General features: G+C 36.3%; 1 protein-coding gene across 5 annotated transcripts in view; it reads right to left on the bottom strand.

Annotated features, from left to right (window-relative positions):
• The window catches only part of MAPKAP1 (MAPK associated protein 1), a 338,521-nt gene that overhangs the window by 41,040 nt on the left and 282,965 nt on the right, over positions 1-14,516 (bottom strand). For 4 of the 5 annotated variants that reach the window (XM_031954304.1, XM_031954303.1, XM_031954300.1 and 1 more), the window contains one exon: positions 5,415-5,552. In XM_031954304.1, coding sequence (XP_031810164.1) covers positions 5,415-5,552 — 138 coding nt within the window. Of the gene's footprint in view, positions 1-5,414; positions 5,553-14,264; positions 14,384-14,516 lie in introns of those variants that run through there. The other variant, XM_031954305.1, reaches the window with a different exon arrangement.

A 14,516-nucleotide genomic window follows, 5' to 3' on the forward strand; every position in this document is an offset into this window, starting at 1 on the left:
GATAGTTTAAGGTGTTTTCAAGTTCCAGTGTCTGTGGGTCCTTTCCAACTCTAAGATTCCAGGATTCTATAAACATACCAGTTACTCTTTGAATACTTTGCACAGTTTAAAGCAGAGAAGCTTTATTCTTAGTCCAAAAACACAACTGGCATTAACAGAATCAGATTTCATTTAAATTACACTATTGCAAGAGAACATAATCATATTACACCTATTATGTTGCTTCCTTAAGATGTTATATTATGTATACTTAATTGAGATACAAGACTCTTTTCAGCTATAAAAATGACAGCTACTTTATTAAGGTTTAAATCTTATTTCTTAATGATAGAATTCTTCCTTTCAGGACTCAAAATCTGCAGAATTTTCTGTGATAAAACCCTAGCTCTACTCGACTATAACTAGCCCTTTAAAAAGTGCCAAATGGATTCTAGTGGGGGACAGTTGAAAGGAAAGACCATTGGCTTGTGATATGAGGTTGCAATATACCATTCTTAAAAATTACACAAAAATGTGTTGTTTTAAATTTCAAAAGCACACAGTCTGTATTGTTGCACAGGGTGGTGGAAAAAACATAGGACATGGGGTCAGGAGAAGTGGGAAAAAATTTCAGCTCCCATCCTTATTAGCTATATTACATTGGGCAAACCACTTTTGCCTTTTCAGCCTTGGTTGTTTTCATTTGTTTATTTAAAAAAAGGGAGGGGAAGTGACTAATATTTTTATTCACTAATTCATGAAAGGAGGTTTGGGCTTTGGAAAATTATGAAGCACTAAAGAAATATGCTCCAGTGACATCCAAAAAATAGTAAAAGAAACCAGGAAAGAGCCCTAGCACACTGGATAGATATTCCATGGAAACTTTAAGAAAAGATAAGGATAAGAAATGTACAAGATGAGAGGATACAGAGGGGTTATAATTTGTAGTAGTCAAAAGAAACCCTACAGTAACAGGAGAGTAATTGAAATGAGAATTAATATCCTTATTATTACTGTCTGTCAATAACTCAAAGACCTGTGATTTGGTGAGTGTGGAAATGGCTTCCACCAATGTAGGTTGTGAAACCACTACAACATACTTCTCGAGGTGTCAGAAACAGGATCAGAAGCCAGGGTTCTGCATTCAATCCATGACGCCACACTGCCACTCTCATTATTTTATATAACAACAAGAAAAACTCAGTAGTCAGTTAAAACCTCGCTTAGTTCTAGGAAGAATTGCTTCCATTCCTTGGGGTTTATCACTGTGTAGTTCTAACACATTTCTCCTTTTTTCCCCGCCTTGTGTCCTTATCTGGAAGATGAAAGAGAAGGACTAAAAGGTCTTTATGATTCCTGCCAGTTTTCATAAGTTAGGCCTTTGCATTATAACATTATATAAGTGTATGAGGATTATAAAATCAAAATGGGAAATCACTGGTTCCAATGCTAAAAAGAGTTTGCTTGGTTAGTCTCATTTCTCATCTAGTTTCTTAAAGGGTTCATGTTTATATGCAAAAATTAAAAAAAGCTTCATGTTTATTTTGTGGAGTTCCTGAACCTTATTCACATACGGGCCGCTGGGCCACAAATCTTCCTTTGGTGAACTGACCTAATGGTGAGAACTTGGTGTTAAAGGGGTAAAAGCTGTACAATGGCTACTGATGAAGTAGGGCTGCAGGGTGTCAGTCTTTCTCATACCAGAGATGTATGTCATGATGCATTTCATTGCCAGCAATCTGCTCACAGGGTGAAGTAATAGGATCATAGGATTTAGAGCTGGAAGAAATCTTAGAGATCAACTACCATATTTTATAAATGAAGACTCAAGTCTGGGAAGATAAAATGACTTGCCCAAAGTGTGGTAGCAAGGAAGAGGCAGAGCTGAGATTCTGGTCTAGATATTCTAACTCCAAACCTAATACTACATTCTAGTTCTAATACTTCATCTAGTTCAACCATCTCATTTTACAAAGGAGGAAACAGAAGTCAAAAGGGAGAAGGTAAACTTTAAGAATGCATAGGCAGTATCCTGACCCTAAATCTAGCATTCTTTTCCCTATCTAGACACAATCATAGAATCTGATTTGAAGAGGACTTGAGTGGTCAGACTCAATGCTTGAAGAGGGATTCCCTGTAAAAAGTCTGTGACAAATAGACACTGAGCCACTTTCCTTGAAGAATGCTCAGCTTATCTACCAAGTCTATCATTCAGAGACTTTTGGAATATGGAGCTAATAAAACAAGGTCATTTTCCTTGTGCAGTCCACACTAGAATGGCCTGAGAACAATTTTCAGGATAAACAAAACAAAAGGTCCTCTTAGAAAATTCTTCATTTGTTTTTTGTTTAAAGATTTTCCAAACTTATCACATGATGGACAGAGAAGAGCTTCATTATCTTCCCAACAATAATGCCAACAATATATGGTTATTTCAAAAAGAACTCAGAGTATTTTCACAATTACCTCATTCTTGTTCTAGCTTCAGCAAGACTAGGAAGCAGCATACTTAGGATGCAAGAGATAAAAACAGGGAAAAGAAAATATATTGCAGAACTCAAAAATCTTATCTATTTTCAGCCTGTGTCTTCACAATAATTCATTCAAGGAGGCTCCAAGAATAATTTTTGATGTAAACTCAGCTACGAACATACATCATTGAACTGATAAGAATCACAGACTAAACTTATGAAATATAGTAAGGTTCATTCCTTTCATGGTGTTAAAATAACTTTTTTCCTAAGGTTCAACAGATACAAAAGATAAAAAAGGGTTATCATTAATCCTTAAAAAAGGTCTCATAAATTCATTCAGTGGGTTGATGATGGTTTGAAGATGAACTTTTTAGATTTATTCACTGAATTAATTTGATAAAAATACTGGAAGCCATAAAATAAACCACACAGCACATAAGCTGATTGGTTTAAATGTCTCTCTATTTTGGTGTGGTACAAAATAATTCATTCTGAACCTATTGATTTAAAAACTCCCACCTCATCTAGTAAAATATTGTAGGGATGGCAGGTAGTGTGGTATAGTAGATTGAGCAATGGACTTAAAAGTCTGGAAGAATTGTGCTCTAAGTTAAAATCCCAGCTTTGACATCAATCGGTTATATGACCTTGCACAAATCCCACTATTTCCCTGGGCCTGATTATCCTCCTCATCTGTGAGATGGCAAGAGGGTTAGATGAGATGATCTGTAAGATTCCCTCTAGTTTTAGTGTGTTTCATATGAATTCTCCTTCAGTGGTCTGGTATTTCACTGGTAAGCATGTTCTTCACAATGGGCAAGAGAGAGTTCATGAGTTACTGTGGTCCCAAAAAACTCTAAACAAATTCATGTCCTGGTGGACAATCTTTTGGTGAGAAGTTTTCCAGGGCTTCAACTAGAGAGGTTGTCAATCATTCATTCAATGCATGGTTTGTTGATGAGTGTCCTTGACGTTATCTAGTGGGGCAGGTCTTGTTGACATTTGTGCTTTAATAACTCAAGAGCTCACTGAAGTTCCCCTACATATAGGTCAATTTACTTACAATATGCACTTTTTATGAAAGTGAAATGACAACATTATCTCACTACATCTGGTATTCTTTTTGCTCATTCTCTCTCCATCATCTTTAACCTTTTTTTAAAAAAATTCTTATTAGATAAGAAAGGGTGAAATATACCCAAAATTCTGGGATGATTTTATGGAAAATTAAGTCTAACAATTCAGCAGAAAAAGATTATTGACCTTGGTATGAGGTAACCTGGATTTGAAACTTAGTTCTGATTCTTACTACTTGTGTGACTTTTAGGCAAGTTACTTAATTTCTTTGAGTCTCAGTTTCCTAATCTGAAAAAGAAGGGAGTCTGCAAAATGAACTCCAAATGAGATTTCTTTCAGATATAAATCCTATAATCTTAAATAATTTAAATTCCCTGAACCTCAAGTTTATTACCTGTAAAATAGAAATATTTTCTATTTCATATGGATATTGTGAGATGAGTGTCTCATATATTTTAATGTACTCCAGAAATGGAGCTATTTTTAAATTCTTAAAATTTTAATTCAAAATCTTTAAAATTTTTTAAATCTCCAAATGTCTTATTTTAAAGTACTTAAAAAAAAAGTTCTGGTAAGATAAGAGAAGTACAGTTAAAAAATTCAACTAAAAGAACAAAACTGAGTCACTAGACTGAGCAGAATAAGTAGGTGGCTATCTACAAGGCTGTCTACATTTTCTTGCCTGAAGAACTGTCATGTATTACAAAGTAGATGTAGATCTGGGACATATGACAAACAGTCTATGACTCTGTCATTTCTTACTTTTTCTTTTGAGGATGTAATTTGTTATATACCACTCCTTGTCATGAGGATCTGGCGTCAGGAGGCCTGAGGCTTGAGCACCGAACCCCCCCCTAAGGAATATTTAGTTACCTGGCCTCTTGGTTTTTGATTCCTTCTCAAGAGAATTAGGGCACTGGATTAAATGTTCTCTATGGCAGTAGACCCCTAGGGAAGGGTGACTGCTGTGCAAGAGGTGATTTAAAACTTTATTAAGAACCAGAGCTAAGATTGAAATTTTAATTATTTCAATTAAACTTATGTAAACTATAATCTTAAAAGTATAAAACACCTAATTAAAAAGTAATAAATAAAATTTCTACAAATAAAATATCTTGTATATTTGTGCTTTGCTATTTAAAAAAACATGCTAATACTCTTATGATTAATATAGATTAATTTAAAAATTTTACTGAATTCAGTTTTTTGTCATATCTTTCCTCAATCAGTGGAATCAAACAATAAAATAATTAGGATATGAAGTTCTATGAACTTTTTTGACGTTAAAAGGAAGTCTACACATTCAAAGAACATCAGAATTAAAGAAGGATGGGAACCACTATTCTTTAATTCTGATGTTTTTTGCTCTAAATTAGCCCTCCAGTCACTAATATACTGTACTCCAAGAGCTTTTAGAGCCCTAACTTTTTTTGTCCTAATTTTTAAGTTCTAAAGTCTCTTTTAGCTCTAATATTCTATGATCTTGCGATGCTATCAAATAAGTTCTCTCTGTCTCTGTCTGTCTGTCTGTCTGTCTGTCTCTCTCAACAGTGTGGCTTCCTGATATTGCCATTGTGGAAGGAACACAAATATCTGACTGCTAATTATGAAATAGCAACCCCAATGCAAGATACAGAAAGGACTCTGCTCACTTGCCTTTACTTAATGGGTCACAATGATCTCTAATAAAGTATGTTGAAAAACTAAAAGAGCATGGGCCTATAAAATCTTGGTATTATAACACTCTGGCTGAAGGGAAAGAAATGCTTTGCAACACATTAAACACATCCAAGGAAGAAAGGACATGGTGCTCATATATTCTCTTGGCACCCAGCACACACAGAGGAAGAGCAGGGGAGGATATAAATAAAAGGACTGCCTTACTTGGGCTTTTTTCTTCAGCAAGGTCACAGGCACACAGCAGGTCAGAATCGATTGAAATGGGCTTCTGTTTAATCCAGAACTTTGTGCTGGCCTTTTGGTTAGTAACAGGGTCTATCTCCACTTTGTCTCCAGATATACCTTTAAGTCAGAAGAGAGAGAAAAACCAATGGCAGCAGACTGCATGAACAATATCACAATAGCTGTTTTATATACCCTTTATACATTTTTAATTAGTATAGCAGCAGTAGAACTAATAGCTCATATTTAGAGAGACCCTAGATTTGGAGTCAGAAACTCTGGGTTCAAATCCCATCTCTGTGGATGGCTAACTTTGTGACCATGGGCAAGCTGTGAATTCTCCTTTTTGTGTATTACTACCCTTATTCCAGCCTTCTTCCAGTTGAAATATTCCACTGCAAAGTCTCCATTTCCTTCTAGCTCTGATACACTACGATTCTATAGTCTTTCCATTTATCGGTCTGATTTTCTGAGGAGAAGCAATGAAACACTGCTTATTTGTGTATGCTGCCTTACACACAGCACTAGGTGTAAAACACCAGGGAAAAACATGCAACAGAGCCATTAGGGACAAAAGTGAAAAATATTAATATTGCTCCTTCAGATCTGATTTCCAAAACTGTGAAAGGCAGACTCTATAGTAGCAAGGGATTAAAAAAGCAGGGAAAATGTGCACACTAGGGCTACAAAACATCCTAAGATAATCACTGAAATTTATGCCAATCATTCTTCCAGTATCATAAGAGAATATACTCAGAGTAAAATATATGACCTATGCCAGGTGCTTTCTTTTTCTCACTCATTGAAAATTAAAGGATTTGTCTGTTGACGGAGTGAGACAAAACCTTCAATGCACCTACCAGAGTGGGACCCATATGGAGCTTTAAAGTAATTGCATTTTTAGGTCAGAGGATAAAGGTCAAGGTCAGTATGGGGAAAAAAGGTAGAAGAAGTAATTAAAATAATAAAATGGGCATGCTGCGGCACAAAAGACAAATCACACCAGCCTATTTCACGTGAGGGCTTTTGTTCATTACACTTTAGAAGTCTAGGCGGGTCTGGAGTGAAGTGTGAGAAAACTTCATTTTCAACAATGAATCTAGTGTGAATGAATAAGAATGGCTTAATTAAAAAATCAACCATCTTCTGACAGCAAATTTAGCCCAATACAAATAAATACTGAAGATTTATATTCATACATTTCTATCTTCTTTTGTCACAAGTACCAAACTATCACTAGTTAAGGGCAGAAGATTTTCACCTGAAGAATTATAAACAAAGTGACTCCTGATTTTTCTTTTCAATAAACATCACACTAATGGGTTAATGGCTGCTTAACCTTGACCATTACCATGGGGGGCTCCAGCAAAGGTGATCTATAAGGATTTCTAAATTAATTAGTCAAAAGTCAGGATTTGTCATTAGACCTATTTCGGATATGTTATATTTTAATTAGACAGAACATTACAAGTGCCAATGATCCAGGAAGGGAAGGCCTCAATTTCAGGAAAGTAAAAATGGGTTGGAAGGCCAACATCATTACTTTTTACTTCAAACATATGGTAATTCTCCAGTGTTCGTGCACGCGCGCTCTCTCTCTCTCATTTGGCTATTGATTGTTTAAGATCTGGGTCTTTTTCTGTGGTTCACAGAAAGAAAAACATTTGAGTTCAGTATATTGATGGTGTTTTTTTTTTTTTTTAATTTTGACATTTATAAAAGTTGTGACACAGTAATACAAAAATAAATGTAGGTACATCTTATGAGGAAATAAATATATTCTTTTTTTGGGGGGTGAAGGGGATTATGGGAGAGATGGAAGAGGGTGAAGGAAAATGAAAAAAAAAAAAGATCATTGGAGACATATTTTAACATTTTTGTCCTATGGCCCTACAACTCCTGAAGCTACATTCAGTCAATATTGTTAATGTACCTTGTTAATTTGATAGGATTTGTCAGGTAACTCCACTGGAAAATTATATAAACCTGTTCCAGATGAACAGATGATAGTGACATGAATTAAAGTGATAGAACAATAGTAGAATATAAACTAGAAATGACATCCAAAGTGGCTGTTGATTTATTGCCATACTGAGTTTGGTTCTGGGCTTCCATGTATATTAGTGCTACAAATCTGGGTCCATTTAGCAGAGAGATGCTCGTACATACATCACTGGCTCCTGTTCCAAGCCAAGGTCACTCTCCGTTGCATCAATCTTTTCAACAGAGCCTACTTCACAAAGCCTCGAGTTTTCCCAGCCATCTCAGATGTACCACATTCTCCTTCTCTTTCATCTTTCTTTTATCATGTAAAGTACACTTTAACTTCTATTATTTTTATCTGCAAATTGTTACTGTAGAGTTCATCCATTATGTTCCATATCACAGCATCAACTGCCTTAATTCCCACACCAGCACATGAATTCTTTCCCCAACGATGCCCCTTTGCAGCATTATTCTAGTAATAGTATGAATGACAATAATAATATATTTGAGGGAGAACTATATCATGGGGACATAAGAGTTGAAGGGAAACTTGGAGAGATCATCTACTCCAACGATCATCTTAAAGATAAGAAAAAAATAAGGTAAAATAAGGAATGGGGAATGATTATCAGAACTGGCATTTGGATCCAAGTATTCTAATTCCAAGTCTTTTTTTTTTTTAAACTACTAAGGTCTTTTTTCTATTTCAAATGCTATGATTCTTAGAATATGTTGTTATATTTTTTTTTGGGGGAAAGACAGGGTGACACAAGGGAGTTAAATAACTTGCCTAGAATCATACAGCTAGTAAATATTAAGTGTCTGAGGCCAAATTTGAACTAATTTTATGTTGTATATAAGTAAGCTACATCCATAGAGGTTAATTGGCTTATCCAAGGTCACACACGTAGTATGTGTTGCAGTGGGGGACCAACCCATCTTATATAAACATTGGGTCTACTGAAATTCTAAAAATCCTAAAATCCTAAAAATGCCAAACCCTAAAAGCTGTGAAGAGATTACTTTCTCTATTGTTACCTGAATATAAGAGACAGAAAAGCATTTCATTTGAGATCAGGTTGGACACAGTGAAGTACATATGTTTTTTAAAATTCAAATTGTGCCAATATGCTTATTATTGCTGCTATAGGGGAGGTAGAGGCACATATAACACCCGAGCTCTATGAACTTCAATGTGCTAAGCTGATTAGGTATCTAATACTGTATATGACCTCAATATGGAAAGTCCTTAGGGGTGAATAAGGGGGCCTAAGGAGGGTTGAAATGACAGGTCTGAGTGGCAGCTAAATTTCTACTCTGGAAGAGATAGGGTGATACAATAAATGAAAGAGAGTGGGGGAGGAGGAAGGAAGGAAAGATGAGTGAGAGAGAGAAGAGTGTGTTAGTTCAGTTTTAAAGTTTATTTTATTATTAAAAAAATTTTTTTTTTTAAAAATCATACCATGTTTCCCCACTGGCTATTTATTTCGCTATTTCAGATATATTGAAGTTTAAGTTTCTGGCTGACTTGTAACCAGCAGTATCTCCTAACACTTAAGCTTGAAATTTCTCTGATCTCCATGCTTGCTGTCTGGTAGATAATGAATGACCTGTAAACATTCATATATGGTAGAACCACTATTAAAGGAACAGTTGAAGTAAATTCTTTTGTAATGGCAACAGTGCGAGATTTTTCACAGCCCCTTCTATAATTCTGACATTTTATGTTTCATGATTCCTTCTTAATCTAAGATCCCTATGATCCATAACATCGTATGACTGAAGGTTGTTTTTGATTTTGCAGACATATGTTTCTATTGTTATTCAGAGTATTCCTATAAAAGTCAGGCATTCCCTTTATTCTGTACTGTCAACTGGAAATGGGAGAGTGTTAAACATGAGTGCCCTGCTAAAGGTGGGTAAGGAAAGTTTATAGTCCTTACCATACTGGACAGGGTCAGCTCCTTCCCTACCAAACAAGGTAGGCCATTTGTTTCCTATAACAGCTCTCCTCCCTTAACCATTTATCTTTAGTGATCTGTCATGACCTTTTCACGCTCTTACTTGTGACAGTTTCCAGATACAGTGAGTCAAACTTCACTGGAAGCAAAGTATCACACCAACTGTCAAGAATAGAAAACATTGCTCAACACTGTCCTCCATCAACATCAGTATATAAATTCTTGCTAAACAAGACTGCCAAAAATAAACATCAATAACAAAAAAGGGACTCTCAAGCCCATCTCATTTTCAGATGAATATATATTTTTCAAAGCCTTTAAAAGTTAAATCAAGTGTACATTTATTTAGGTCCTAGGTTCGAATCTTGGTTTCTGCTTCTTGCCAACCATGTGACCACAGGTAAATCCTTTCATCTCTCTGTACCTCAGTTTCTAATTCTGTAAAATTATCCCTAAGATCTTTCCAATTCTCAAGTCTATACTATTTATACTATGCTTTATCATTTGCAAAGCACTTTACACACAAGATTTCACTAGATTCTCACAGCCTTGAATAACAGGCAGGACAAGTAGTATTACCCAGAACCAAATAGATTGTGTATGGAGAACTGACCTGAATTCAGATGCAGCCTTAAACAATTAACAGCTGTGTAACCCTGGGGAAATTACTTAACCACTGTTTGCCTTCATCTACTAGAGAAGGAGATGGTAAACCACTCCTATATCTCTGCCAGGATGGTCTATGAGGTGACAAAGAGTCGGAAATGATTGAATGAACAACTACTAAAAACAAGACTTAGAGAGATGAATGATATAGCCAAATCAAACAGCCAAGACAGCAGCAGCATTAGAGCTTCAAAATTGAGTCTACTCAGGAGGACCTAAGTTCAAATTTGGCCTCAGACACTTAACATTTACTAGCAGTATGCTCCTAGGCTGTATGATCCTGTGTGATCACTTAACCCCATTTGCCTTGTGTTGCCCTGTTTCCCTCTTCCCTCCCCCCCCTACAAAAATGACTCCAACAATCTCTGTACCTAAGGCTCTTTCATCGCTCTTTTATAGCTACCTACTTTAATCAGATTTCACAGGAAGAAAATATGACTTTTTGGACTAGAACTACAATTTTGCTGGCATAGGGAACTATATGCTGATCAGGTTGGCACTTGTTCTACAGCAGGTAGCCCAACAAGGCAGTCTGGAACATGTGTTACACAGCTAGCACATGTCAAAGATAGGACTTGAATTCAGGTCTTCTTGACTTTGAGGCCTCTCAGTAAAAACACATCATTTTAAAACACTGATTAAAAAACATGTAGATTCACTATCCTAAGCATCATCCCAAAATTCTGCAATGCCCCACTATAAATGGCAATAGCAATGCCTTAAAATTATTTAAGTGTCTTTGTTAGAACATCAGACACTTTTCTCACAGTGATCTTGAGATAAGTAGTGTCAATATTATAATCCAATCCTCTTACAGCTGAAGAAAATATGGATCCAAAAGGACTATCCTTTGTCCAAGGTTCCATAATAACTGCTGAAGCCAGGACTTGTATTTAGGGCTTTTTCTCTTATGCCAAGTCAAACTGAAAATTCTGTAAGTCTGAGGCCATTAAATATCATGTCTGAGTATAGTTTTCAAGGTATCTATTTATTGAGAGATATTGTTTACTTGCTCAGGCATCAAAAGCTATAGTTTCATTCAAGTTTCTATAACGGGCTAGTTTAGCTGACAATGGCTCCTGTATTGTTTAAATTCTTAGAGAGTTGTTTAAAAAAAAAATCCTACAATCTTTTTATTTTCAGCTTTATGTAAGTCCTTGAAGACCTGGAAAGGCCAAAGAGAGAATCACTAAGCAAGCCTCGAGCTAGAAAGGATTACTCTTAGAATATTCATTCAAAATCATTTAACCAATCAATAGTATATCTATCTACTGTTCTGTTCTGTTACAGCAAAGATTTTTTTTTTTTGAAACCAGACAATTTCTATTGCTGATCGGATGTCTCCAAAATAAATGGGGAACCAAACTATATGAAAATCCCATGGGAAGGCCTTCTGAAAACAGAGACAACTGCTTATTGCCAGGTTGTGAAATTTGTGCTTCTAAGTTTTAAATGTGACATTGGTATTTCTATATTTTCTTGACAGTAGGCAAGTGGTTCTTTTTCAGTTGGCCTTTTATCCCACTGAACTGCTTTTTGGGCAAGTTACAGGGGGATTCACCCTTTAAGACAGAGGGTGGCCTAGATGACCCGCTAAGTTTTTCCTCCAAAATATAAGAGATACATGATGAAAAAACATTTATTAAGCAGTTTGTGCCAAACACTGTGCTAAGATATGGGAATACAAAAGCCCGGAAATGTTAAGGGTATACAGCAGTGCAGTGGTGGCAAAACCCAGAGCTCTTTCTGGTGCACTGACAGATCAGATGCCAGTATCCAGAGGTCTACAGGACACAGTGGCAGAGCAAATGGCAATACTGAGAGATCCTTCATCTTATTACAACGACTGTATTTGGCGCTATCCTGCTCATCATCCAAGCACTGTGAGGAGCTATGCTCACTCACAGTGATCATGGGCTATGCTACAAGATCTCTTTAAGCTTTGACTTTCAACATTATTATCATTCTATGTCCTCTGAACTCTTCCAGATCTAAAATGCTACACTCAATGTTTTGCCATATGTGTTAAGGTTGCCCCCTCTCCCCCCAGTTCTTAGACCCCATAATTCTATGACTCCAAGTCCTGGAATAAACCCCTAAAGTTTCTTTTATTATTAAGAGTGAACTACTAAAATAATTTTAGAATCAATATAAGCCGAAGTTCCCTCATGATGAAACAAAATCTGAGACAGGAAATGTGCTGCCTTGTATCAGGTAATGTAGGAAAGAGTGACCCGAAATGTAGAAGGCATTTAGCTGGTGTCAGTGACAAGATGCATTTCCATATAATGACAAGTTACCAGGCAAAGTAACATGAGGAAAAGTCCTCTTGCTTCCTAAAGTATTTTCTTTGGTACAGTAGCCTTTCCAGAATCTGATAACAGCAAGAGTCCGAGAAGCCCAAAGCAATAACTTTTTGAGGGAAGAAGTTTGGAACAGTTGGGTTATGCATATTCTGTTGTGAAAACAGAAGGTTAACTGAGGCAGCTTCAGATCTGGAATATCTGGGGCTAATTTAATGTTCATGCTACAGAAAATTATCCTTCATGAAGGATAAAAGCTCAGAGCTTCCACCCTTAGAATATATCTTGACATTCCAGTTTTTATTCTGAACTCTTGGCTCATCCAGAAGAAATGGGAAGCAGTAAAAAGCATAATAAAGGAGTCAGAGACACCCATAGGCCATAACCCAAACAGTTTTTAAGAAATTAAATTTTTGCAGGAGGTAGAATGCTGAATCTGAAGAAGAATATATGAAGAAAGCAACATGCTACATCCAGAAAGATATGTGGGAACCATATTATAATTATATAGGAGCTTTAAATGTCTGATAGAATAGGGAGCCACTGAAAATTATTCAACAATATTTTTTGTATCCCAACTGTGTGTAGAATCTGAACTGGATACTAAAGGAGCTATATGCTCCCCACCTATACAGAGATTATTGTTTAGTATGGTGATGTATGTGTACATGCATAGACACACACACAGATACATAGATCAATGTAATTCACAAGTGCATGAGAGAGATGAAACCATGTGATACAGGAAGAGAGGAAGGTCAACATGGGGAAAGTGTACAAGGGATGAATCAAGAAATCCTCCTGGAAAAATCATCTGAATTGAGTTTTAAGGAATTAGTAAGAATTTACACCCTTTGGAGATGGGGAATTCTAGTCATAGGAAAGAGAAGAAACAAAGACAATAGAGTTGAAAAAATAAGGTCATTATGATTAAGTCCAATAGCCCATTTTAGTTGGAGCACAAAGTATAAGGTAGGGTAGCAGTGCTAGTCAATCAATATGAATTTACTTAGGATCCATCAAGTGCCAGGCACTATATGAGCTAAAGTAAAAAAGGTAAAGTAGTGTCAAACTGGGGAGGGTCTTAAATGGCAAGTTATGCAGCCTAAACTCTGCTTGAGAAGCACTAGAAAGTCACTACAGGAATTTGAGTGGAAAAGTAAAATGACTAGATCAATACATAAGGAAAATAGACCTGGCAATGACATTAAGTACAGTTGCTAAGGGGAATACTGGAGAGGAAAGAAATGAAAAGAGGATACTATTTTATATATGCAGTTATGAAGGGTTCAATAAGAGTAATAGCAGTAAGAATAGAGGGAAAAGAATGGATGTATGAGCTATTACACAAGCAGAATCCACAAGCTTGTTAAGATTGTTTTAATGTTTGAATGAGAGAGTAGCCTATCTCTAACCTGATCACTCTTGATACCCTTTGCAGTTCCTAAAGTTTTTCTTGGATTTCTAATAGCATTTGTAAACAAGATGCAGTGAATGGTCTGAATATACAGTGAGCGCAGGATCAAGAATAAAATCTGAATCATCTTTACTGCTGCTACCTTTGAAAACAAGGATTTGGCTATCAGAAATTCAGCATGGTGGGGTTTAAAGTATATCAGACTTGGTGCTGAAAAATCTGGGTCTGAATTTTGACTTTCCCACTTAAAAGATGTGTGACACTGGGCAAGCCCTTCCCTATTCCAGGCTTTATTTTCCTGATCTGCAAAATGAGGAATTTGGAGTAGATAAACTCTAAGGTCCCTTTTTGCTGGGAAATCTTTCTAAATGGTACTGAGTTATAATGGCCTTCAGGAGTGGGTGGATTCCAGCTGTGATATCTTTTGTGTTAATAACTCAGAGAGGTTTTGGCAAACCCTGAAGACAGGATACTCTCAGCACCTCATACAGACACTCACCACTTAGAAGATGACGCCACAGGTGTCGAAAGTGAAATATCTTGTTCTGACTGACACAGGACAGACGGAGAGAGGAGACCATTCATTCATCAGTGTCAGGAGAGATTTGAAGAACCTGCCTAGTCAGTTGAAATAAACTAAATTATTTACTGTTCTCAGAATCCAGCGTACTTCATTTCATTGCTCATAAAGTGCATACTGTTTTGCTGGGCTCTGCTTTATGCAAGATTGCAGTTCAAGGTAAAGAAATTT

The sequence above is a fragment of the Sarcophilus harrisii genome, chromosome 2, assembly GCF_902635505.1.
Source record: "Sarcophilus harrisii chromosome 2, mSarHar1.11, whole genome shotgun sequence".
Lineage (NCBI taxonomy): Eukaryota > Metazoa > Chordata > Mammalia > Dasyuromorphia > Dasyuridae > Sarcophilus > Sarcophilus harrisii.